Source organism: Acanthaster planci, linkage group LG13 (assembly GCF_054643075.1).
Source record: "Acanthaster planci isolate LZ-2023a linkage group LG13, COTS_SCS, whole genome shotgun sequence".
NCBI lineage: Eukaryota > Metazoa > Echinodermata > Asteroidea > Valvatida > Acanthasteridae > Acanthaster > Acanthaster planci.
Window position 1 is genome coordinate 540,742 of NC_141789.1, and position 24,290 is coordinate 565,031.

At 39.9% G+C, this 24,290-nt stretch overlaps 1 protein-coding gene across 11 annotated transcripts; it reads right to left on the reverse strand.

Moving 5' to 3' along the window:
• Positions 1–119: 119 nt before the first annotated feature.
• LOC110979881 (uncharacterized) lies at positions 120–24,076 on the reverse strand. 11 transcript variants are annotated; one of them, XM_022236025.2, is made up of 24 exons: positions 23,922–24,076; positions 18,667–18,883; positions 13,193–13,392; positions 12,760–12,932; positions 12,397–12,625; positions 11,422–11,523; positions 10,765–10,866; positions 10,494–10,595; positions 9,752–9,853; positions 9,287–9,558; positions 8,990–9,049; positions 8,304–8,372; positions 6,767–6,832; positions 5,924–5,991; positions 5,731–5,800; positions 5,228–5,469; positions 4,841–4,921; positions 4,669–4,737; positions 4,310–4,419; positions 4,078–4,121; positions 3,727–3,887; positions 3,180–3,286; positions 2,845–2,965; positions 120–1,967 (listed from the first exon to the last, which is right to left on the reverse strand). In XM_022236025.2, the coding sequence occupies exons 2-24, from the start codon at positions 18,874–18,876 to the stop codon at positions 1,899–1,901; spliced, it is 2,829 nt and encodes a 942-aa protein (XP_022091717.2). In that variant the 5' UTR covers positions 18,877–18,883; positions 23,922–24,076; the 3' UTR covers positions 120–1,898. The 11 variants fall into 11 exon arrangements, with proteins under 11 accessions (XP_022091717.2, XP_087001269.1, XP_022091710.2 ...); XM_087145143.1 differs by lacking the exon at positions 23,922–24,076 and adding an exon at positions 22,674–22,694; XM_022236018.2 differs by lacking the exon at positions 23,922–24,076 and adding an exon at positions 15,223–16,211 and having other exon boundaries at positions 18,667–18,807.
• Positions 24,077–24,290: the final 214 nt, after the last annotated feature.

The following is a 24,290-nucleotide window of genomic DNA, read 5'->3' on the forward strand; positions in this document are numbered from 1 at the left end:
AGGAAAGCTCCTTCAAGTACACTCTGATTAAAAACAAATCTTAAGTTCATTAAATTTAAGCTGTTTCAATCTTTTTTATACAAAGTGGTTGATGTAAAAAAAAATTGACTTTCAAACTCTTTTATTCTCCAGACATCAATGATTGTTTATTAAGTTTTCCCGCCTGGATTTATCACCTGTTTACATCATCACTGGCGACACACAGAATGTGATAATTAGGAACAACCCGCGGCACTATTTACATGACATTTTAGTTTTGACACGTGACTTAAAGGATGAAGGTAGATGGACAATCGTGTAGCTTTGTCTGCCCTCATCTTCAAATGGTAGAAAATGACAATTCCGAGGAAAAGCTAATATTTCTCTAACCAGGCCTGCCCACAGTGTACTGGTTCAAAACAACCTGTGAAAGCACCTGAATTTAACCTTACTTGCAATTCTTATGATTTGCTTTGCTTTGTCTGCATTAATCAACAGCCAGAATCTAGAAACGTTTTTCCCAAATGCCGAATCAAACTAAATCAAATAAATATACTATTATAAATTTGGCAAGCTTTATCAAACAACTGCCTAGAGAAAAATTATTTTCTTTTACAAACCACAAACATTCTTTCTAACCCTCCTAACAAAAAAACTGGAAGAAATCTGATTTTGTTTTTTCTTCCATGCATACAGACTCAATAATTCTTCGCAATTCCCAAACACTGGAAAATGTCAGAGTATGATACAGCTATGTACAGTTTCATCATATTATTTATGCTTTAAATGTATTTACACAAAATGTTTACCATCTAATAGTACACAAAAGTTCACTGACCCTTCTATGGAGTGTATGGCTGATCAACACAGAGGATTAGAATGTACTTAACTGGGAAAACAATACCACTCCACGCAATGATGCATAGACATTGTGACACCGCTTGATGTTACAAGTCAACATGTCACCCAACTTTCACCTATAGAGACTGTTCAATTTTGTACTGTATACTGCAAAAACATTACAACTGCCTTCCAAAGGAAAATGGCTATAGCTAGAAATAATGCATCATATTTGTGCTGATAATGGTGTTTATTTTTTGGTGTTATTTAATATTCGTATTATTTTTTGAGCCTATATTTGGGAGACTTCAAATGAGCTAAATTGATAATCAAATATGGCCTTTACAATGATAAGTGATTGTGACTTAAACTAGTTTACCTACATTCCATTTAATTCCTTGAAAAAAGTCTGAAGGATATTCTCAAGCTGTTTAACCTGTCCTGGTTCATGAACATAAACCAAACTAACAGGATTTAATTGACCTTTAATAATAGCTTCTCATATAGATAATATAAGCCAAACATATTTCTTCAAAGTAACTATAACTTGTGTCAAAATAAATAGAACATGTATTCATTGAAAAGGTTACCCTAACATACAAGAGGTGCTGTGAGAGGTTAGGAGAAAACAAAGTGACAACGTTCCTTCCATTGCCAGAGTGCACCAAGGGTGATTTGTACAATCTTCCTGACAGGCTGTTACAATTCTGAGTTGGTAGTCTTGAGGTTGGAATGGATTCTAACTAACTTCAGCTCTGGTCAAAGATGTTGATGCTGTTCTTCCAATTTGTTGTACCAGGTGAAGGTGACCCAGAGAGTTAGTAGAGAGTTGGGTTCCTCACACCATTACCACACAACTGTAACACTGAGATAATTTGCTCATGTAAAAAATACAATAGTGGATGGAACTTTCACAAACACTTTTGAGAATTTCATGCCAATGCATACTCCAAGAGATAAATACATGAAGTGGTAACAAGAAAAAGTCGACCAGCGAAACTCATTTCAGGCGACCAAAACCCTCCCGCCAGCAAACGTATGTCACTGTAGTTAACTGTCTAACTGGCAAGTTCGCAGTCCTATTTATTGTCTGCAATCTTTACAATGAGTTCATCACAGATACTGGTCAGCTCAGCGTTCTCCTTGGTCTGTGGAAAGAGGAAGAATAAAGATTTTCTAAATAATGTCAGTGAAAATCAGATCAAATCAGCACCAAGAGCACCCGTATAACATATCAGGGTTTTCCTCACGCTTGAGTGACATGAAGTGAAAGCATATTCACAAATACCTCAGACAGTCTCCCTATTAAACAACGTGCAACTTGACCATGTATTAACATTTAACAATGCCCACTGAGAAGTGATAATGCCTGTTGCTTAAATCATGAGCTGGCATCTAGTTACAAGACAGTTTAATCAATTCTGATTGGTCAAGAGTCTGTGTGCACGCAGCTTGCCATGCACATGCCAAATCATATGCGGAGATTCTTGTGAACAGTTTGCACAAGGAATAGATTACAAAATGGACAGGGGTGTTTCGGGGAAATGAAAGCAACATTCTTGAACAAAATGCATGGACCTTTATCGACCCACTTAGTCTCTGTCTGAAATTATATTTATGAATGGGAATAAATATGTGCTCGGACGGTGCTCAGTAGAATGAATGCTGATAATGTCCAAGTTGCAGGCGGGGGCGGGTATTAGTTGCATCCATTCTCCTGCATATGCAGCAAGGTATGAGACGGAGAGAACCCACCCTACTTTGTGTTGGTCATTTTCTCGCAGGGATCTGGGGAATTTTCTTTCAGACATCTTGGGGAGATGTGTTAAGTAACAATAGTCTGGAATGTGTATAGGGATTGGACATGTTGGGGGGGGTACCCCTCGGTCTCATTTCTTGCTGGGTCTACTCTCCTGAGCCATTCCTACATGCATGTTACCACCAGCCAAGCACATATTTATTCCCTTCATTAAACATGTCTGCTACAGATATTAAGTTGTTTTATTTCCTGGTTCATCTCTTCACCTTCTGTTCGATAGTCTTTTCCATACTCTCCACCTTCATAATCTCTCTCTTGACTGCGGCCTGCAGGGCACTCAACTCTCCCTCATAGCTCTTCTTAACCATGTCAATCTGATTGTTGGCTCTGGAAATCAACCAGACAAAACAAAACTTCAAGATGTTTCCCACAAGTGCCTGTTTCAGGGGAACTACAAAAGCGAAGCTAAAGGTGACACTGGTACGACAGCTCTCTGCTCAAAGCAAACTCTCTTCAAAGTCCATTTGTGGTATTGCAATTCACATTGAGTAAATGTAAAAAACAGTGGGGTTAAATTAACGTGTATCCAAACTTGACTCACTTTTCAATCTTCTCCTCAGCGTGTGTTTTAAGTGTCTGGTACCTCTGCTCTTGCTTCTTGAGTTTGGCCTGGTAATCTGACACACACTTCTTCAGAACCTCTTCATTCTGTCATATCAAAGAAAAAACAATTCAGCGGCGACGGGACAAGTCTGGTACCCTATGACTGCAACATCATTAGGGTTGAGAATGAGGCTGCATTCCACATATATGCCAAAAAAATTGCCAACAGTGACAATGTGCATGCTACTGCAACACTATCACAGTCAACATGAAAAGCATGCCAGGAGGTATGCCTACTCTTATGAATATGATACATTAAGTGTCCAATAATGTAAATACATGCATGGTTCATTCCATCTGAGGGCACTAATCTAGGAGAAGTTTGAGTGACAACCACTGGTTCATTTTCCCTGGTATCCAGAATGTCTTTTGTGCACAGGTTACCAGGGAAAATCGACCAGTGGTCTGCAAACAGTAGTCGCTCCAACCTGCCCCTTGCTGCCCGCATAAGGTCAAGCTACCACTGAGACAACAACCTGGCCTACCTTTTTATAACTCTCTACAGTCTGTTTGAGTTTCTCGTATCGTCGATGTAGGTCACTGAAAGCATTCTCTACCGAGGCTAGATCTTCCAAAGCTTGTTCCTTCTCCTTCAGGATGCTGGCTACTGATTCCTGGGAGCTGTCTTTGGCCTTGTTGATATCACCTAAAGGCAAAATCACCACCAATCATTGGTACCATTAAAAGCCACATCAAGTTTGCAAGAGGCCATGACGATAAACTCTGTCCACCAAGAACATTCACAGGACTAAAATATTTACCGCAACCATAATGATTCTTATAAATGTGAAAATTATTCATTTTATTCTCCAGTAAATCAGAATTTGTCAACTTACCCATCATCTGCTGCATTGCTTTCTCATACTGCGTCACCAGGGCACTGCAGAAGAAACACAAACGATCATTTGGATTTTTTGAGAAAGCTTCCCAAAAATGAAGGAACAGATACACTCTCCAGGGAAGTAAGTTTTCACAGTTCTCACAACTTGCTTAGTTCCATTGAAATATAAAAGATACACCATTACAAGCCCACTGAAGCCTGAAGCCAAGAAGTAAATTGAAGCCTACCTGAGGTTCTCTGTGGTTTGGTCAGTTTCCTTTTGTTTAGCACTCTGTGCAGCAATCGTCTTCTCCTTTTCTTCAACCTTTTTCTTGTACTGGTTGATTTCCTTGTTGTTCTGCAGTTATAAAGCAACAGACTCAACTTAAGACAAAAACTCCACACCTTGCTACTTCTACAGTTGCTCTACACTGCCAAATGGCTCCATTTTTATTTTGCTGAGTGTAATTTTACTAATTCATCTTGCACATAAAACTCCATGGCTCCAAAGCAAACACATCACGCCTGATCTTGTTTTGAATATATATTCATGTTGCAAACAGAAGACAATCCCCACCAAATTTTCCACAATAAAAGTTCAACCCACCTGTTTCTGCACAGTTTTGATGGCTTCCTTGATGGCAGCATCCAAATCAGCTTGTGAATATCGTAAAGGCTGAAAACACAAAGAAAATGACACATGAAAGCAATAATCTTGCATTAAGCTATTACCGACACAAGGTCATACCTTCTCCATTACAAATAGACTTAAGACATACCTGAACAATGCCTTCATCCTCTGCTTCAACGCTTAACGAGGCAGACAACTTGGGTCCATCAGCATCAACATCATCAGTACCCTAGAAACAAGAGAGAGCAAACGAAAAGGTCAAATCTGCATCAAACACAGCAACACAAATGAAGACTCAATGTTTGCGATCCATACCTTTGACTGGACCTTTGTGACTTGCAACCAGACTCAATGTTCAAGGAATCAGTTAGAAGAGTGGCAAAGCTATACATAATGCCCTTGTTGAAATGGCTGACCAAACGTGGACTGAAATGCTGCAATGAATCTCAACATTATTCATCATAAGATACGCAAAGTAAGACGGCAAGCATTTTTAAAACAGCAACTGCTCAACCATGCCAAGTATCAAGAGTACCTGAGAATCTTGATTTCTAGGAGGGCTGAAGGCGAGTAGTCTATCCACCCCCTCTGTCATTCCACTCCGCCCCTCAGCATTTGCCTTACTGGCACTCTGTATCATTGCCTTCTCTCGGATCTTGGATGATTGTCTTGTGCTGGTCACTGTGGGCGGAGTTTGCATCTGTAGGAGATCATCCTCATCGTCCTCTTGAATCATGGGTTCTGAGACAGTTGGGAGTAAACCCTTAGCTCCACCACCTGTGGATGTAAGCCAGACAGATTAAAAACTTGTCAATTCCTAGGAAATAAGAGGCTGCTGATGAACAGGTTCTGAACTGAGCAAGATTTTAAAATTTCATCTCTGTGTATCATAAAGTGGACATCGCTACCATTACTACCACAAAAGGCCTTCTTCCTCTTATTTTTATTCCACCCTTTCTAGGACTTTGTGTATGATGATAAGCAAGCACGTTTAGTATTACAGCTTTTTCAAGGCTATTAGGGTTAAAGGTCACTTACCAGCAGGTGCATTGACTAAGGGGTCAAATTTCACATACAGTGACTGTCTTGCAAGCGCCGATTCCTGAAACTGAGCCCCAAAAAAGGAAAACCCCAGTTTAAACATGTTCCAAATACGGCATTAAATCACAAATATACAGGAACTAAATGGGCTCAACCCTCCCTTCCCCTATCATCACAAGGGCAGACTTACCGAACTGGAACCGCCAGCCTTTTCTAGGAAGTCAACATCAAATGCAGCAGGATCTGCACTGGCAAACACTGAAAGACAACAGCCAGATTAACAATTAGCTTCCTTACACAATGATCTCTACTTGATAGTAACCATTTTATAAGCCTCCATTTTGGTTGAAGGCTTCTGCATCATTACATTCATGGTTCAAGTTTAAAAGCAAAATATATACAAGTTGAAATCCACCTGTAAATGAAACGGTGTTGAAAAGACATGGCAGTCAAATCAATGAGCTGATTTGTATATCAGGAAAAAGTGATCTTGTTTGAATGAGTCTAACACTGCCAAGTGGTTTAGACACCAAGCCGGGGAAACAGAGGTGGAAAGAAAAGGAAACGCATTAGCCTCTTGACAGTTACTGTACTCTGACAGTTACTGTACTCTGACAGTTACTGTACTCTGACAGTTACTGTACTCTGTCCTCAGCTATCCACAATATGTTTGCTACTAAAATGTAAAACCTTTAAACAAGTCTAATGTGATCATCTTGGGAAAAGTTGCCATGGATACAAAGGAAAAAAAAGGAATAAATAAAGGAGATTTTCAAGACAATATTCAAAATGATCCAATTCCCAAGCACTGGTTTTGGAAAAAAGAAATGATGAAAGCTTTGAGTAATTTGGCAGTTGCACTGAGCACACAACTACAGAAGAAATACTGGTAGATAGGGGTAGCCAAAATGAATACAAACGCTTTTTGGGTCAATAGAGGAAGAGGAGAGATCCATGATGGGGGAAAGAAAGCAATACAGAGGAGACGCATTCTGACTTGCTGGAAGTTCATGGGGTGCCCCTAGCCCCCTACCTTCTTGGATGGAAAGGCCATGAAATCTGGTGAATTCAAGAAGCTGGCTGTGACCACGAGCAACAGCTTTGAGGGGGAAGAGACAGAAAGCAAGAAAGAAAGAGCAAAGCAAACTAAAGAACACTTAGCATCAGGATCTGGGTGTGCTCTACAAAATACATCAGGCATACTCTCTACTGGGCAGGCAGACAGTACCACAGAGCTGAAGGGAAAGTCTACAGAAACATTCCCAACTCTACAAAGTTTTCAAAATCTTCTGCATACTACTTAAAGAGAGTGAATGAGCCCTGTGAGTTCATAAAAAAATTGAACTCTTTTGTCATACCAACTGGCTTCTATCTTACTTGCACAGATCTTCTTAAATTCCACATCTTTCGTAAAGTTGTGAATAAATTACAGAAGGAACATGAGTTTCAATAAAAAGATGTTTGAAACATCGCGGTGCATCAGTAATAGTTGTTCGTAATTCAGAGATCAGGGAAACCTCAGTTTAGAGTTAAAAGACAAATTGGAAAAACTTTTTTAGCCCTCACCCCAAATCTAGACTGAAATGTTCATCTCATCATGCTTCAGTAGACATACTGACAAATCTTTGGTTTCTCACAATGAGTTTCAAGGGGGACCAATTTCTAGCAATACTTCACAGAGAAGACAGGGATTGGAAACATGCCAGGAAAAAGGAAATTCCTCAGGAAAACTACAAGTACACAAAACACACTGTTAAAGCAATCTACTCCATCACTGATGTATTGCCACTGACATTGTTATGAACAACGTCACACAACATGCAATTTGCTGACAATTTAGCAGAAGCATAAAAGTAGAGATAAGAAGAAATACAAAACACAGCACAGCAGGACTGAAATGATTTTTAAAAAATGAAGCAATCAGGTATCAAGTATAAAAGTGTAAAAATCAATACAAACCCAAACCAACTCATTTCACAGGAATTAAAACCAAACAATTTTAATTCTTTATCACAACGAGTGCAGACATGCTGTGCCAGACTCTTAATTACCATGAAGAATAGGATTACGGGATTTGGTGTTCAGAAACAAACCACAGGATTAAATTTATGACCAGTATGACCTGGGAAAAAAAAAACCCACTGATGAAACTTCAACTTGGATATGAGTGGAGAAAATGCAGTCTGGGCGTTTCAATGTCTGGTGCAAATGACTGAACTTCGGGGAGGGTGTCTTCTCATGCTAACCCTCTGTTCCCTTCTAGCTATGGACTATTCTGCCTACATGTACATATCGCACGATCAAACAAATCAGTGCACTGGGTACAAAAAGCAGCAACACACTGCTACACACAGAGCGTTATTGACAATGACCACCTTACAGGAAATAACAACACTGATGCTGAAGTGACCTTGTGAGTGTGCTAAGCTGAGGACATCTGAGAAACACACTACATTTTCCTCTCTCAATTCAGACAGAAGTTTCTGTGGTCTGATGGTCAGGAAGGGTCAGGATTGGGAGGGATGGGATGAGATGGAATGGGGGATGTTAACACCACCAGTTCATCCTACCTTCCTCCGCCAAACGAAATTCCATCTCTTCAAAGCTTATATCCCTTTGCAGGCCTCGTACAGTAAGGCCTGATAGGGGTGTGGTCAAGCGATGGGAAAGGGGGCGTGGCATGAATGATAGAACAATATATTATATGCCTTGTTTGTTTACAGGGCTCCAATTTAAATCCCTGTGGCACCGAGTAATTTCTGAATGAAAACAGAGTGTGCATACTATGTAGTCCAAATGGCAATAAACCAATCAAGCAAAAGAGGTGTTTTCATGCCTTGAATGCTTCTAGACATTTAGTTTTGTCAACCCAAGAAAGGCCCCCTGAGAATTTCTTATTCCATTGAAGCCCCAGTTTTATTTTTTCACTTTAATTTACCTTTTATACTCCATATGAATTCTAAGCTACTGTCAAAGAAGACAGTTTGAGTGCAAGAAGACATCAATGGCTACTGCAGTTGTAGGACGTACTAGGCGCGGGACAATGTAAGGTGGTGACAGTTGTGACAATGTGCCAAGAATACATGTATCACAAAGTTGTGGCATAGGCCGTGTCCGAAACGGGCTTCCAGAGCTACGGTTAGGTCTCTTGTCTACGCGTCTGCGCACATTTCCAATGGAGGGAAGACCTAGACAACAGATTCGGATGCAACCATAGCCTCCAGATATAGTCATGTGACGTGATCATGTGACATACCTTCTTCGGCTGGTCTGAAATCTTCATTTTCCACCTGGTTACCCTGTTTGACTCCTGAGGCTGTAGGAAAGAAACCAAGAATCATTTAATCATAACATCAACAAAATTTCACACAAATACCATCCGATTCAGTCTACTTTTCAAGATGGAAATGGCTCAAAAATGTCTTATCTTTGCTAAATTTGGGCTGTGTTTATTAAGGACGAAACCGATAATCTTCAGCTTTTTAACAATCCCATTTGACTAAGAATTACTACATACATCACTGTGTCAGACACAACAACATCTTGAACCCACCTTCTTCTGGGGCAAGTACAAACTCTTCAGACTCCATAAACTGCTCGTACTTCTTGTCTGTCTTGATCTGCCCTGAATGATAATCCGAGTCCTCTTCTCTAGGTAAGGGAGTGACTTCCAGAGTGGGTTTCTGAGTGGCAATATTATCAACATTATCGCCGTCAGCAGTCATGGAGTCATTACTCTTGGTGACCGAGGAACTGGAGGGACTGGACTTTGGTGATGGAGATTTCTTAGATGCCTTTGTTGGGGTGCGACCCTTGGGTGTCGATCTACCGAGAGAAAAATTGGCTAAATATCAATTCTAATAGCTTCACATGATATACTTGTATTCATACTTAGTCTATGGCAGTCTAAAATTCCACATAGAGACATTACTTTATAGGTAAGTTCACATTTCACCACAGGCATCAAGTTCTCCCTTTTTACGTAACCCAACCTACAAATATGTAAGGCCGCACAAACCTTGCTTTTCTGGTAACATTTTTAGGTGAAGAATCTGGAGAGTTCTGCAGCGATTTCTTGGAGGAAAATGGGTCTTGAACTCCGTCAAAGTTGGTCTCCAAACTGTAACACATATGCAAGGTGGGTTTATGCAGATGCATTGGAAATCAGCAACGGTGCTAATGTCTCTTTATGTTCATTAATGAACATGGAAGTAGAAGCCATGGCAGAAATCTTAAACTCAATAGCAATCAATGCTGTACTCACGTGGAGGTTTCTGGGTTATGCATCGCAAAAATGTTTTTATTCTACGGCCTTTCCAACATAACCAATGACAATTTATGCTTAAGCATAAAATTTTAGTAATTCAAGTTGCAGTGTCTTAACCCTAACCCTCCTCAATCCTCCAGAATCCTTCGGGGGGTTTTGGAGGATTGGGGTGAATGGCAAAAGTACATGGCTTATTGCGAAGGGTTCCATAGGTGAAGGTCGTGGGTGAGACCTTGAGTTGTTTTTGTTTAGTCATGCGTAAAGTCAGCCCAATTTTTCTTTTGAATCAATCACACTGCTCAAAAATGCCATTCGCCCTGCCTCAACATAACAACAGGAATTGCCAGAGGATTTTGAAGGATTGAGGAGGGTCCCTAACAAAAAGGGCCTAAGGGATAGGGTTAAAGATCTGTTGAGATTTTGGATTCCTGTCTTCCATCTTCACTTTGAAGTCAGGAACCTACAACACGAAGCAGCCACAACTTCAACCTACTTTGACTCATCAATTTCTTGCTTGGGTGACACCTCGGGGGAATTAGGAATTTGACTTGTGGTTGCAAACGGGTCTTTGATGTCATCAAAATTGATTTCTGAGCTGAAAGAGTGAAAGTGCAGAGCAACATAAAGGAAACTGAATGCAGCAAAATAAAATAAAACAAAATGCAGAGACAAGACCACAAACAAATCAATGAAAATCCAAGAGTGCAGAGAACTCAAAAAGAAGCAATAATGAAAGGAAACCACTGCATTGTGACTTCACACACCTGTTGTTGTTGGCAGCATTTGGGGGAGAAATTTGAGGTGAATTTTCTACTTGGTTCTTTGGCTTGAAGGGATATGTTTCATCATCGAAGGCAATCTCAGAACTGAAATCAAAATAGTAAACTGATGCCCACCAAAACACAAAAAGAAATCATACCACAAAAACATACAGAAGTGCAAAATAATCAGAAATGAATGCAGTATCGGTGTGGCCAGATATTTATTTTTACGAGTGAAATAAGAAATTTGATTGTGAGGACACATGTGAAATGCTCAACTAGAAATTTGTGCAATGCAGATACAAAGCGATTCACAATTATTCCCCCCCACCCCCCCAAAAAAATTGCCAAGAAGAATGACTTTCCCACATAACTGGTACAAGTGACCTACATGTACCATTACAAAACCAGGGTGAAGTAGGTAAGTTCATATCTCTGACACAGTCTTCAATTGTTCATATTCAAATAGAATTTAGACTCTGGGCCACTCTTAAGTGTAAAACAAAATTGAGGGAGAGGAATTGTCAAACATCATACGAGGTACCTTCAGTCTGGTTTTGGAATGCATGTGGTCACACCATGTGTGTATCTACATGTAGATGTAGATACAGGATTTTCACACTTTCCTATGATGGAAGAATGATTGAGACAAGAGCAAACCTTGCGTTGTTGATTGTGAGTTTGGGTGATGTCTGTGGGGAATTCTGCATCTGGTTCATAGGTGTAAATGGGTCTTGAGTTTCGTCAAAGTCAAACTCAGTGCTAGAGTGAAATACAAGCAGGCAGGACAGCAAATCATAGAAAGCAACCAAAATGATATCTTAAATAGCAAATGTGACAGCGTTACTAAGTTTTCAAGATGAAGGCAGTGTAAAAGCTGCAAAGAGACAGCTGAATGTGACAAACAAATTAAGTGCTGAGTTTCAGTCTTTTCCAGATTCTTTCCCTTGACTGGTTAACTTTATTTCTACTCTATCAAAATAAACAGTCTGATAATTATTGCATCTACGGTACGTGTGTTCCTCTGATTTCAAATTTTGCAGTTGAATCAAAAGAGGATTCTCTTCATTACAATTTCTTGTTGCTGGTTGAGTTTTGGAGATGCAAATAGAGCATTCTGCATTTGAAATTAGGGCGCAAAAGACGAAGGTTTATTTTATCACTGAAAAGCATGGCAGAGCAGGCAAAGCAATAAACACAGACAGGTGCAAATAGACAAGTGAGAGCAGGTGGATATCAAAACAAAATTAACAGAACAACATGAATGCCTCGTCATTCCTTCAGGCTAGACTGCATTGCCTTGATTGTCTTCCGACAGATTTTTACCAACAAAATTCAACGGTTGGCAAATTTCTTAAGATCTCAAGAGAGAAGTTCAGAGCTTAATCAAATTAACAGTTCTCATGAAACTCAATTTTCTCTACTCAGACCACTACTAGTATAAACCATCAGGAAAATGGTAATGTATGTAAAGCGAAAAAATTGCAAATAGCAGAAAATGTTCTATATTGTTTATACATCGGTTTCCACTGATACATGATCTTCCATTCAGGCTCTGAAGTGAATACTTGTGATGGGAAACTGACAACAGAAACCAAACTTTGACCTAAAGCAACCAAGAAGCTGGCTACAGACCTTGCATTGTGGACAGCATTCTTAGGCGATCTCTTAGGTGAGTTCTGGATTTTACTGGATGTCCCAAATGGATCCTTGATGTCATCGTAGTTAAACTCTGGTGCAGCAGACTTCTTACTGGCTGGTAGCGGGGGCGAGTTCTGTAGCTTGGACCCTGTCTGGAAGGGATTCATATTCTGGAGGTCCTCATCACTCACGTCATAGATGTTTTTCCCTGTCTTAGGGAACCCTAACAGTCAAGAAAAATACAAAGAAAAAGATGTTGAGTTCAAATCTCACAAAAAGCCCACTGATGGAAGCTAAATTTGGTCCAGCAAATGTCATGTTGAAAACCACAGAGGTTAAATCGACATCCTATTTTACCTTCCTCCATTTTGGAGGTTTGCTCTGGAGCAGGTGGAGGCAAGTTTTCCTTCTGTTCCTCCTGTATTTCACAGAAACTTCTAAAGTCCACTGTTTTTTCTTTTTCAGCCGTGGCAGATTCTTCGGAGGGCAGGTTGGCGTCTACTGGCACCACTGGGGATGCCGATGACTCTCTAAGAGAAATTACAAAATGTTGGAAACTTGGAATTAAGCCACAGAGGCAAAGTCCACCTACATGTACATGTATGAGGTTTTAAGTCGCACACGGTGTACCGGTTCAAACATATCAAGCAAGGAAATGTCAAACCTCCATGTTTTCACACATGCCTATCGTTTTCTGCTATACACTATTTGAGCAGTAGCCAGTTTTCAAAAAGCACAGAAGTTGGACCTGAACTGAATTCACGCCAAGCTGTCACATGAATACTGGTACCTGATTGGCAAATTATCAATTATCTCTTCCAAGAATTCCCGAGCGAAATGTGTGTACTCCTCGTGGTCCTGGCGAGTGACAACCTGCACACGCTCAGTCCAACGCTCTTCCTCGTCCAGCTGTCGTAAGATGTCCCAGGCTTCCTGATTGGCTACTTGACATGGAGCGACAGGGCCACGAGCTGGAGTCTCAAAAGTCACCTGATTGAAATCAAGATAGTGCTCCTGATGTTAACAATCTATTCAGCTGAAGAAACATCTGTCATGTGCATGCAGAGAGGACAGGTAATTTGTACATCTATCTACAGTTCAAAGCCACTTTTTTCTGTGAAGACTTTGAAACTGTAGAATCCTTAGTTATTTGATGAAACATTTATTTCATCACTACCATTTAGAGAATCAATACTTGTCACATGTAGGTATAAAAATTTTCTTTTGATTTTTAAAATTAGAAAATGGATGTTTTAAAAACTAACATGGCTACATTGAAAATGCCACTGTTTCCAATAGGCAAGCATGCATACGTACATGTACACACCAGTATAGACGGTCTGCAGTTCTCCTTTTTTCATTTGCTCATTTAGATTGTTATTAATAGATTCATTAACCCTAACCGTCCTCAACCCTCCAACAGGTGAAGGATTGAGGAGGGTTAGGGTTAATAATCAAGTGGTATTTAGATTTAAAATAATTGGACATATGCAAGCTCTATGATCATCAACCAGCCATTAAATAAAACTCCAAATGTTTTGTGCAGTTAGCTACATGTATATTGTAGATTGAAAACTGTTAGCATACACTTCATATCATTAACCCTAACCCAAAAGGTCTTTTTGCTGGGGCACATCCTCAATCTTCCAAAATCCTCTAAATACAAGCGATTCACAATAGTGTGCCTCCAACAGTTTGCAATGCATTGGCCAATCACAACATGCAAAAATTGACAAATTTCACGCATCGTGATTGGCCAATGCGTTGCAAACACTTGGGGGCGCACTATTAAGAATTGTCCATATTGCCCAACTTCAAAAACTGCATTCATCCTCAATCCTCCAAAATCCTCTTTTGCTTACGCACAAAATGAGAGGTACCTGAATCCTCAAGCCTCCAAAATCCTTCATGGCCCTACATGTACATACTTCAAATGGGGTTTGGGGGATTTTGGGGGGAGGGGGGGTTGGGCAAATCAGGTTGGTTGCTGGGCTGAAGCTGGTTTCTTGCAGGGTTGGCTGATGGCTTTACTTTTGTAATAAAGCAGACATGTGCCTTTGTTTTAACACACTGTAGTTGAGGGATGTGTCATTTATGACCACCAGCAGTGAACAATGGAACGCATTTTCCTTGGGTACATGTATATTGCAAACAGTATAATGTGTGACTATATGCACCACTTTGTGACTGATTTTTAGTACTTCATTTGCCATTCACTCTAGATTCTCCAAAATCCTCGAGCTTTTACATATAAATCAGAATTCATCCTCAATCCTCTAGCTTTTAAAATACTATTCATCCATCAAATGCTGCAATGTTCAAATCACCATTCATCCTGAATCCTCCAAAATCCTCTGAAACCACCTGGAGGATTTTGGAGGATTGAGATGGGTTAGGGTTAATGTTTGTATGAATGATCAAGATCCAAAATAATGGCATGGTAGATTGCATTTTCTTGAAAATTAAAAGAAATGAAAGCATCTCTGAATACAAAAAGTACATTTATACAAACTGACAGATCATTTCATACTTTTTCACTATTAAGCCGACAAGTCACGTATTCTCCATGCATCAAAGAATGTCATGCACAGTAAACAGACATTGTTATAGGTGTTAATGAAAATTCATAAAAACCATTAAGACTGACAAATATGACATGTACATGTATGTTATTAGGCATACAATCTATGTGCAATGTTCAAATGGATGTATGTCCGTGTTGCAGTTTCACGCTCATGTCCTGTTAAGGTTGAGCAAACTATACAATGATGGCAATCTTATGGTAGGCACATCAAACCCATGCAGAGGTCTGTAAGCTACCTCAGGCTGTATCTGCCTGTTGTCTTGTCCTGAGCCAGGCAGCAGGGTTGCATCTTGGTGTACATCTTGAGGCTCCCAGCTTCTTGGCTCTGAAGGCAGCAGCATAGATGCGGGAAGTGCCTCGCAGTGATTGGCCACTTCCTGCATGTGACTCCCCTCAACGTCTAGCTCTTTCTCAAGGAAACGCAGCTCATTGTCATTGACATGGAGATCACGCAGCTCAGCTTCAGTAGTCAATGACTGCTCCACCTGACACAACTCCGTCTCATTAGGTAAGGAGGAGAGAGGACTGTCAAACGGATCCTCATCTGTATCAGCACCAAGAGCCTGCAACACTTCCAAGACGTCCTGCTCTTTCAGACCTTCAATCGGAAAACATCCTTCTTCACTGACCACATCTTTTGGAAAAGCACTATTCTCTTTGTCCTGTGATGCTGGATTGTAAGGAGTTTCAGCAGCCAACTCAAACTGGTCAGGTTCAATTTGGTGATCCAGATTGGACAGAGTTGGTCCAAACTGATCCTTTTCAGGTCCACACTGTTCAGGGAAAGGGTCACCAATGGCCCAGGTCTCATGCTGCTCATGTGTGGATTGATCAGGTTTGCCATCAGCTTCGCCTCTTACAAATGGTAAACTGGCACGACATGTCCAGTCTTCCTCACTCAGAGCTTCTTGAACACTCATGAAACGAGGCCGGGTCTGAGATGCTTCAGCAAGCTGCCTGATGTGATCTACACCAGTTGCAGAAGACTGCTTGACCGACACCTGACCTAACCTGTACTGGTCACTGACAGGGATAGCTGGCAGTGAAAATGATCGCTGGGCTGGCTTATGCTTGGCATGGTCCCTGTTGAAGTTGATATTCTCCACAGTAGTGTAGTTGAGTCTTTGGACATCATTATAACGTCCCCTTGGACCACGCTGAGGTGAATGGGGGATGTCTTCTTCCGCTGATTGCCTCCCCTCATGAGAATTTACATCACCCATGACTGGCATGACCATCATGGTTGGTAGTTGGTTGGTTTTTAATTTAAAATCAATGAATAATAACAAAAATCAAAAGAGAGATTACAGATGCATGTACATGAGTAGTCCCATACATACAGTACATGTGCACCAAGCACGACACTGCTCTCTAAGAGAGGAACCTGTCATTTATAGCCCAATTTCAGAAGACCAACTGGCTTAGGACTTACTCTGCTACAATTCGGAAGGAAGAAGATGAGTCCATTATGAAGGTCAATGAACAATAAAGGAGCAGCAGACCTTTCAAGAGCAGTTCTAGCAGGATCAAATATCGAGGCAAACATTTATGTGAATGAGCATGGGTAGTCTATGAATAAAACAGCAAAAAATGTTTGGGCCAATTTTTGATACCAGTACAAACAGAGTCAACGTAATACAGTCTTCACATTGAGCAGTGTGCCATAACTACATGAACATTGTACCTCCAGAACCTGGAGCGGTCAGCAAATGCTTCAGCCTTCATGTACATCATCTTCACGTGTACATGTACGTGTATAATGCGCATACACCAGCAAAATGCACATGTACATTAGTCTGGCTATAACATGTACGACAGAGTTCACTCTGGCAACATAGCATCTAAACTAGCATCTAAGCAATAATATCAGGTCAGGTGTACAGGTTCATACTGTACACGTCTACCAGTGGACCTGGTTCATGGTTTGTCCCTTTAAAGAGGTCCAGTATGACACATATCCTGATTAAAGCTATCAGTATGTCAGCTTTGACAAGCCAGCTAGTTGCAATATGACTACAGACAGGTGCACTCCAGAAGGGGCTAAAATGATAAGGGTATTGGGAATTCTTCAGACAGGGTTTGGAAAGAGCAATTGACAAATCCAGGAAATATCCTGCATCAACCAACAAGCAAAGTGAAAAGTAACGTCAAACTGACCCTTCATCCAATAGTGGACATGGAAACCACATGCTATAATATCCAAACCAATTTATGCAAATGCAACATTGTTATAATAAACATTTACCGGTACTTTAAAAATTGATTTGCATGAAAAAACTGTTTACGTTTATCTTATCAAAAGTATATGCAAAACACACTGAACTGCAAAGGTTTGAGAGAAAGATTTAATCTAACATCCAGTTTATACATGTACATCATTTACATGGACAGAGCACAAAACATTCTATTTTTTCTCAGACTTGCTCACCAGACTACACAGGGGCATAACAATACACATACAGAACAAGTGCATAAGAAAATGATACCGCAGTGCTGGTTCTTGGAACATCAGTACAGAACTTCAATGCATTTGCATGTAGGATACATGTATCTGTACACACCGAGTAGACGAATCATATACATGTACGTACATGAACTTCATCTGGATAGGGTACACCGTACGTACATGTACCGGTACACTGTACATGTACATGTATGTGTGCATATGTACTGTGTGTACATGTACTCCACCATCTGGAGGTCAACCATCATCAGGATGACACTCCTGACAGCCTGGTTTACTCCAGCAATGCACATTGTTGGCATTACAACGCATTCCTTATCCATACACAACACATGTAATACTGCAGGCCTTAGTGCTATGTGTGGTATGCAAGGCGGAGGAAAGCTAGCTGGTTCTACTTAACTGCATCAAGGCATGACAGACAGCTTGGACGGATAGATATATATGTACGCAATGGTGTTCATGACGGGGTCGCACACAAACAGAAAAATTAAATGACTGGTATAAAAAATATCTAAAAACTATGCAACACCACCAGTACATGACATATACAAATAAAATTGGAACTGTTAAAATGCCCGTAGAATACACCATACTCTACCAGTACCGTACATACATGGACACATAATTAAAATTGTACATATTTAAGGGTGCATAGGATTACCGGGTAATTTAACAGCTTGTATGGAGTGGCCAGATGCTTTTTACATACATACATGTAGATATATGAGACACTACACGTACATGTATGCCTTGGTGAAAAAATGGGTAAATATGTACCAGTACAGTACATGTTTATCAAATAGCACATACATGTAGGTGGTAATGATTTCACCAAATGCAAGTTCAGCAACATGGGCAGCCAAGACAAGGTCTTGTGACATATGGAAGCATAAAACCACAAAATGTGTGTACATGTATGTGTCTGTGCAAAAGACTGCAACACATTGATCTTCAAACAGAAGGCAGATTCAATGAATTATGGCTCAGAGAGAGTACGTGTGCATGACAGGTAGGCTCCATTGACATATGTTGATGGTAATTGTTAATCATTGATGTGAATGGTGTCAGACTTTAGTTGAAGGTTTAGCCTCATTGTAAACATGAAAAGAAATTTAACTTGGCACCGCAGGTTCGGAAAAAGGCTGCGATGAAAATTACACTCAATAGCATTAGAAAGCAGTTTGAAGAAGTGAATGGAGAGTTGGAGACTTACCTTCAGATGTTTACTGGCTGGTGGTGATACAATTATATTATCTCTGCTAGATGTCTTCAGTATCGACAAGGGTGCTAAGGCAGGTCTCTGGGGTTGAGGTTGAAGTGGCTGGGGTAGTGTAGGTTGGAAGAGTCCCCCAATGTTCTCTTCACTTGATATGTGGGCAGAGCTTGAGCCGTTACAAATTGGTGAAAAGGGGTTGATGTTCATCGTTGACCTGTTACAATGCCAAATAACCAATCAAAAACAACGAATACAGATTCCTCTACCAATTGCTGCATAGTTTTTCTTTGAAAGTCCCACAAATAAGTCAAAGTGGCATCAAAGTTTACCCCACCCAAGTGGCCCAACGTACATGCAGTATTGTACATGTGTGTACATTGTACATATGCTCAAAAGCAACATGTACTATGTACATGTATGGCTGATTACAAAATACAATGAGGCAGTAAGTAGGGTATGGTGACCCTGGAGGGACATCGCCAATGGTCGATATTGATGTCAATATTTGTGACCAAATTTATGACTTGCTCTCTGGTCGAGAATATTGCCATCAATAGTCACAACCAAAATTCACGACTTGCTCTCTGGTCACGAACATTGCCGTCAATATTTGCAACAAAATTCACGACTCATATCTCCGGTCGCAAATACTGCCGCGAATTTTTCCCAGCAAGCTAGGCAGAAATAAAGTGCTCATGCACAGGCACAATGACCTACATTTTTTGGCTTGACCTCAAGTCATTATTTGGATGGGCAGTTTTGGCACAACGCATGAGTCACAATATTAAAAAGCAACTGCTGTGTCTATAGCCAAGCAACTTCTCTCTCTACCTGGCTTGCTGGAAAAAAATCGCGGCAATATTTGTGCAGGAGATACGAGACGTGAATTTGGTCGCAAATATTGGTGTCAATATTTGCGACTTTAGAGCAAGTCATGAATTTTGGTCACAGATATTGACGGCAATATTTGAGACCAGAGAGCGAGTGCATTTTGGTTGAGACTATTGATGGTACTATTTGCGACTGAAGAGTGGGTCATAAATTTGGTCGCAAATATTGACATCAATATTGACGACTGGTGATGTCCCTCCAGGGCCACCATAGTAGGGAAAAACGGAAGCAGGCAGAGACAAGACACTGCTTCATATTTTTTTAATTTGGCCTAATTGTAACCACATTACCTTATTAAAAGGAGTGACTAATATCACAGTATGATTGAATATAAAGCATTCAGGCTTGAAATTATCACAAGCCTACTGCACACACACCCATACATGTACATGTGTGTACTGTAGCATTAAACTAAAATTCCTAAGGATACCTTAATATTCTGGACAAGGATAATTTCATACATGTAAATGTACATGTACTTATTAATTTCAAGACTATCACACAAAATCAGTGAATCAGAGATAATGATGAACACACAGACGTCCTACTTCACATCCTTAAGTCCTTAGGCAGTCTCTCAGACTGTCTTTAAGTCACGAAACTAACAGGACTATGACTGCATAACTGATGACTCATCCAAAGGGGGCAAAAAGAGAATGCCATACCAACTGGAATAATCACATGGAATTGAATAGTCATGCACATGGAAGAAACATTTTGAAAGCATCAAAGCACAGTGTGTAGTACACTCTCGTGATGGTACTGGCATGGAAAATGAAGTTGGCAAGGTTTACAGAAATGATTATAGTCTTTTTATAAGACAATATTTAGCAGTAAACATTGCAGTTGTACTGTACATGTACATTTAAGCATTACGCACAATATACATGTGGGAACATAAATATTTTGCCTACTATGACTGTGATGTTACTTACGGTACATGTATTGTATTGTGCATATTTACATGTATGTGAATACTGTATAGTCTCAAGGTCTGGAGTACAATACATGTAGGTACACTTTTAACAAAACGCTGCTTTAGCCTTTCATCACAGATGTAAATATGTACAACTGTTGCATTACTGAATGCACATGCCACGGCTTTGCACATGTAACTTTTTGCAGCCAACGCCCCCCCCAAAAAAACCCACTACGTCTGATGTACCAATACCAAGCTGTCATATTTTATGTAACAATGTACCTTCTTTGAATAAAAAAAAGGATTATATCTTGATATTGGACTTATTGGTGGCATCTATATAAACTTAACTCATGCACTTTATTAGAATAGTACATATGAATACAGTGCACAAGAGGAATGTATTTATTTCCATGGAGTTTATTTGAACACATGTAAATTTGCATTGTTGGCCCATTTTGACACTTATGGTTTACAATCCAGTGATAGTAAAATAAACATTCAATGAAAGATGATCTAGATGCCTGAATAATGGGCCTAATGAAACATGCCATCTACATGTACATGTGCACCTGTGGTGTGGATTCAATTAAATAAACCATGAACTGTGCATGATGAATCACTGGTTAGGAGTGAGCCTGCTGAGATGCACACTGAGTTGATGAAGACATAAACATATGATGTCACATAAACAACTGTCATACATGTACATGTACCTCTAGCCCAAGTTGTCAACAGCTAAAGATGTTTTTCTTCGAAAAAGAAATGGTCAAGGATAAATTTACAGTACAGGTACATGTACACTGTGCAAGTAGGTATTTTTTTCATTCTTGAAGCAGAATGGCAACATCCTTTTACTCAGTACCAAGATCTCCCCAGACATGTCAGGTTGATCATCCTGACACATGTACACCTATGTGAGGATGCCTGACCCACTTCTTCTTGTAAGAGATACATGTACTATGTCAGAAATACTATTACCCAAATTTAGCTCCTGCACATGTATATGTATGTCCCTAGCAGGTCAACCGTTCTTTCCTTCTGTGTCATCATGCTGTTGTCCAGTGATCAATCCGAATAAGGCCTAGTAAAAAAAAATATTAGTTTTTGTCCCCTCTTGCTTCCATTTAACCTTGGCACCTTTTTTTTTAACCCCTCCCCCTTTTGGGTTAAAGTTTCCATGTATTTTACCATTTGTTACGAACAAAATACATGTATGTACATGTACATGTACTGGTACCAAAACAGATCTACATGTAAATTCAAAATCTGTCTGAGTTTAAGCTGCTTTACTTTAGAGTTTAGACACAATATCAGAAAGAGTCCGGAAAATCTAACCACCAACTTGGAAATACATGTACTTCATGAGTTTTGTTTGAAAAATGGAAGATTCTGATGAGTACACATGTATAGATTTAAAAATAAATTGAGTCTGTTCAGAGTCAGTTTAGACCAATTAAATTTCACTTCATCTTAACTTCAAAATCCTACCCCATCACAGTGTCATGCCCAGCAGGATTTTTTGTGCCTTTGTTTTCTGGTTTTTTGTTTCTTCTCAAAGGAAAAATTCTTGGAAAAAGGAAAAAGTCTTGTTGACTTGCAAGGAAATAGCAAATTTCTTTTTCATTTTGAAAAATATGTTGCTACCTGTAATGTGTTATACATGTGCCTACAGCATTGCTGCATCAATACCACACGTGTACGAATATCAACATGCCAAAATTAAGCCACAGCAGAGAAGTTCAACTAAATTATTACCAGAAATTATACCAGTAGGTTTTGTAACATTTAGAATTTTCAGTATGAGGTTGAAACTTTGACATAATTTTTATTTTACTCAATGCTGCTAACATGTTGAATTTCCTGACTCATTATGTTTGTGGTTGCAATAAACAGACTTGGACACGTTTGAAAACCCAGATCAGATCTGATCAGATCAAACCCATGCAACAGATACATGTACTGGTCAATGACTCAGTACATGTACGTCAGAAAGACTCCCACATGCCAACATCACTTGACACCCTACATGTATGCTCAGACCCCATCGTATGAGACTCTCAGAAAACTTTCCAAGTAATCAAAATTTTTCCCTGCTATACCCTGTACATGTGAATCTGACATTTAAGGACATCACTGCTTTCTGATGGTTGATTTACTGGTATCATGTTTACTGCTGCAGGGAAAAACTTACTGATGTAGGCCTTCGTCTTACTGCTCTGTCAGCCAGGCTGAGCTATACGTCCTATACACATTAATAGACATGACAGACATGAAAAGGTCAGGACAGAAACAGAACGTGCAAGATGGCAGAGTTTCCAAACATACATGTACAACACTGGCACTTTCTTCATTGAACATAACTTTAAATACAAAGTACATGTATGACCATGACGAGTGACCAACTAGTCTGCATTACTGGAAGTTAACCCTGCAAATCGCCTACATGTATATTAACATTTGGACATAGTCAGTCTACCATGTTGATGGGACCCAACGAATCGCCTTTTTAACCGGTAGAGCCTAGAGGAGTCTTGGGAGTACATATTGTCTTTGTAGAGAGGTACATGCACATGTAAATGTAATGTACACATCACAACTCAGGGACTGTCCCTGTATTCGAGGAAGTCCCTTCATTTGGGGACAAAACCTATTCCCGGAAAGAGGGACAATATTGCCCAACAATGTCTATGATTTTACTGTTGATAATCTGTGGGATCACAAAATAAATATCATCATTTAATGAACTCGTGTGGAGAAATGTAGCCATGGAATGCACCCTTTAATATCACCTTGACATGCTTGAGAAGCGCTTTCTCAGAAAAATGGGCTAGTACATGTGCATGTAGGGTCTACGGGTTGTCAGCTGGTACTGGTACATGATGTAGGTAGCATCAGTATGGTAAAGCCTGCAACACAGTCATGGGCCTACATCACCATATGATGTAGGGGGCCTAGGCCTACATGTAATTTCAATTGCAAATGACATCATTCGAAGAGGTTTTCTTGCATTTTTTTTTCTTTCTTAATTAATCTAAAACTGGTGTAGCTAGGCCCTAGGCCTACCACCAGTACCAAGCCTACACTACATCAAAAAGAACCGTTCCCTGACCATGCATGCGAGATGACAGCTGGACTCGGGCGAGGCGTAGACCTACGTGTGCTGTACATCATGTACTGTACATGTAATATCACGCAAAGCGCAATACAGATGCCGTGCACGCATAGGCCTATCTAGTGAAACATGGAAGGCCTACTATACTATCTATTTTGTGCAGGCAGCCTACATACGTACGTGTACATGTATTGAGTATCGGGTCGGTTTTTTACTAAACAACAGGAAGCCAATCGAGAACAGCAAAATCAAAGCGGCAGATAATATGTAACAGAATTAAATTTTCATCTCCTTTTGAACAATCAAATAAAATGAAAAGAAACCCACCTTAGTTTTGAAAGAAATCAGATACAAATGCTGATGGGTGTCCAACGGGCCACCGAAATTCTGTCGAGACGTTTTTGAATCCATGACCGTTTGCGGCCTATTTGCTTTTCCATCTGACTGCGCATGCGTCCAGTTATATTCGATCTGACCGGCAAGAGTTAAGTAAAGCACTATTTGATTGGAGAAAGCGGGAATTAAATGTTTTAATAAAATTGGTTTTTATTGAATATAAAGGAGGTTGATATAAATTTATTTGAAATAAATAGATATAATTAATATCATTTAGTGAAAAACTTGGAAAAACTCAGAAATTTTAACAAAATGTGTTTAAATTCCCTTGCTCTAAATGATAAATACCAGCCAACCATA

Bases quoted from the DNA above. Each gene is read 5' to 3' on its own strand.
- LOC110979881 (XM_022236018.2), bottom strand. From the start codon at position 16,209: ATGGGTGATGTAAATTCTCATGAGGGGAGGCAATCAGCGGAAGAAGAC. The intron at 12,626-12,759 runs GTAAAATAGGAT...CTTGACTGTTAG, and splicing joins AACCTCCAAAATGGAGGAAG to GGTTCCCTAAGACAGGGAAA. The intron at 9,854-10,493 runs GTAGGTTGAAGT...TATGTGTTACAG, and splicing joins CAAGAAATTGATGAGTCAAA to TTTGGAGACCAACTTTGACG.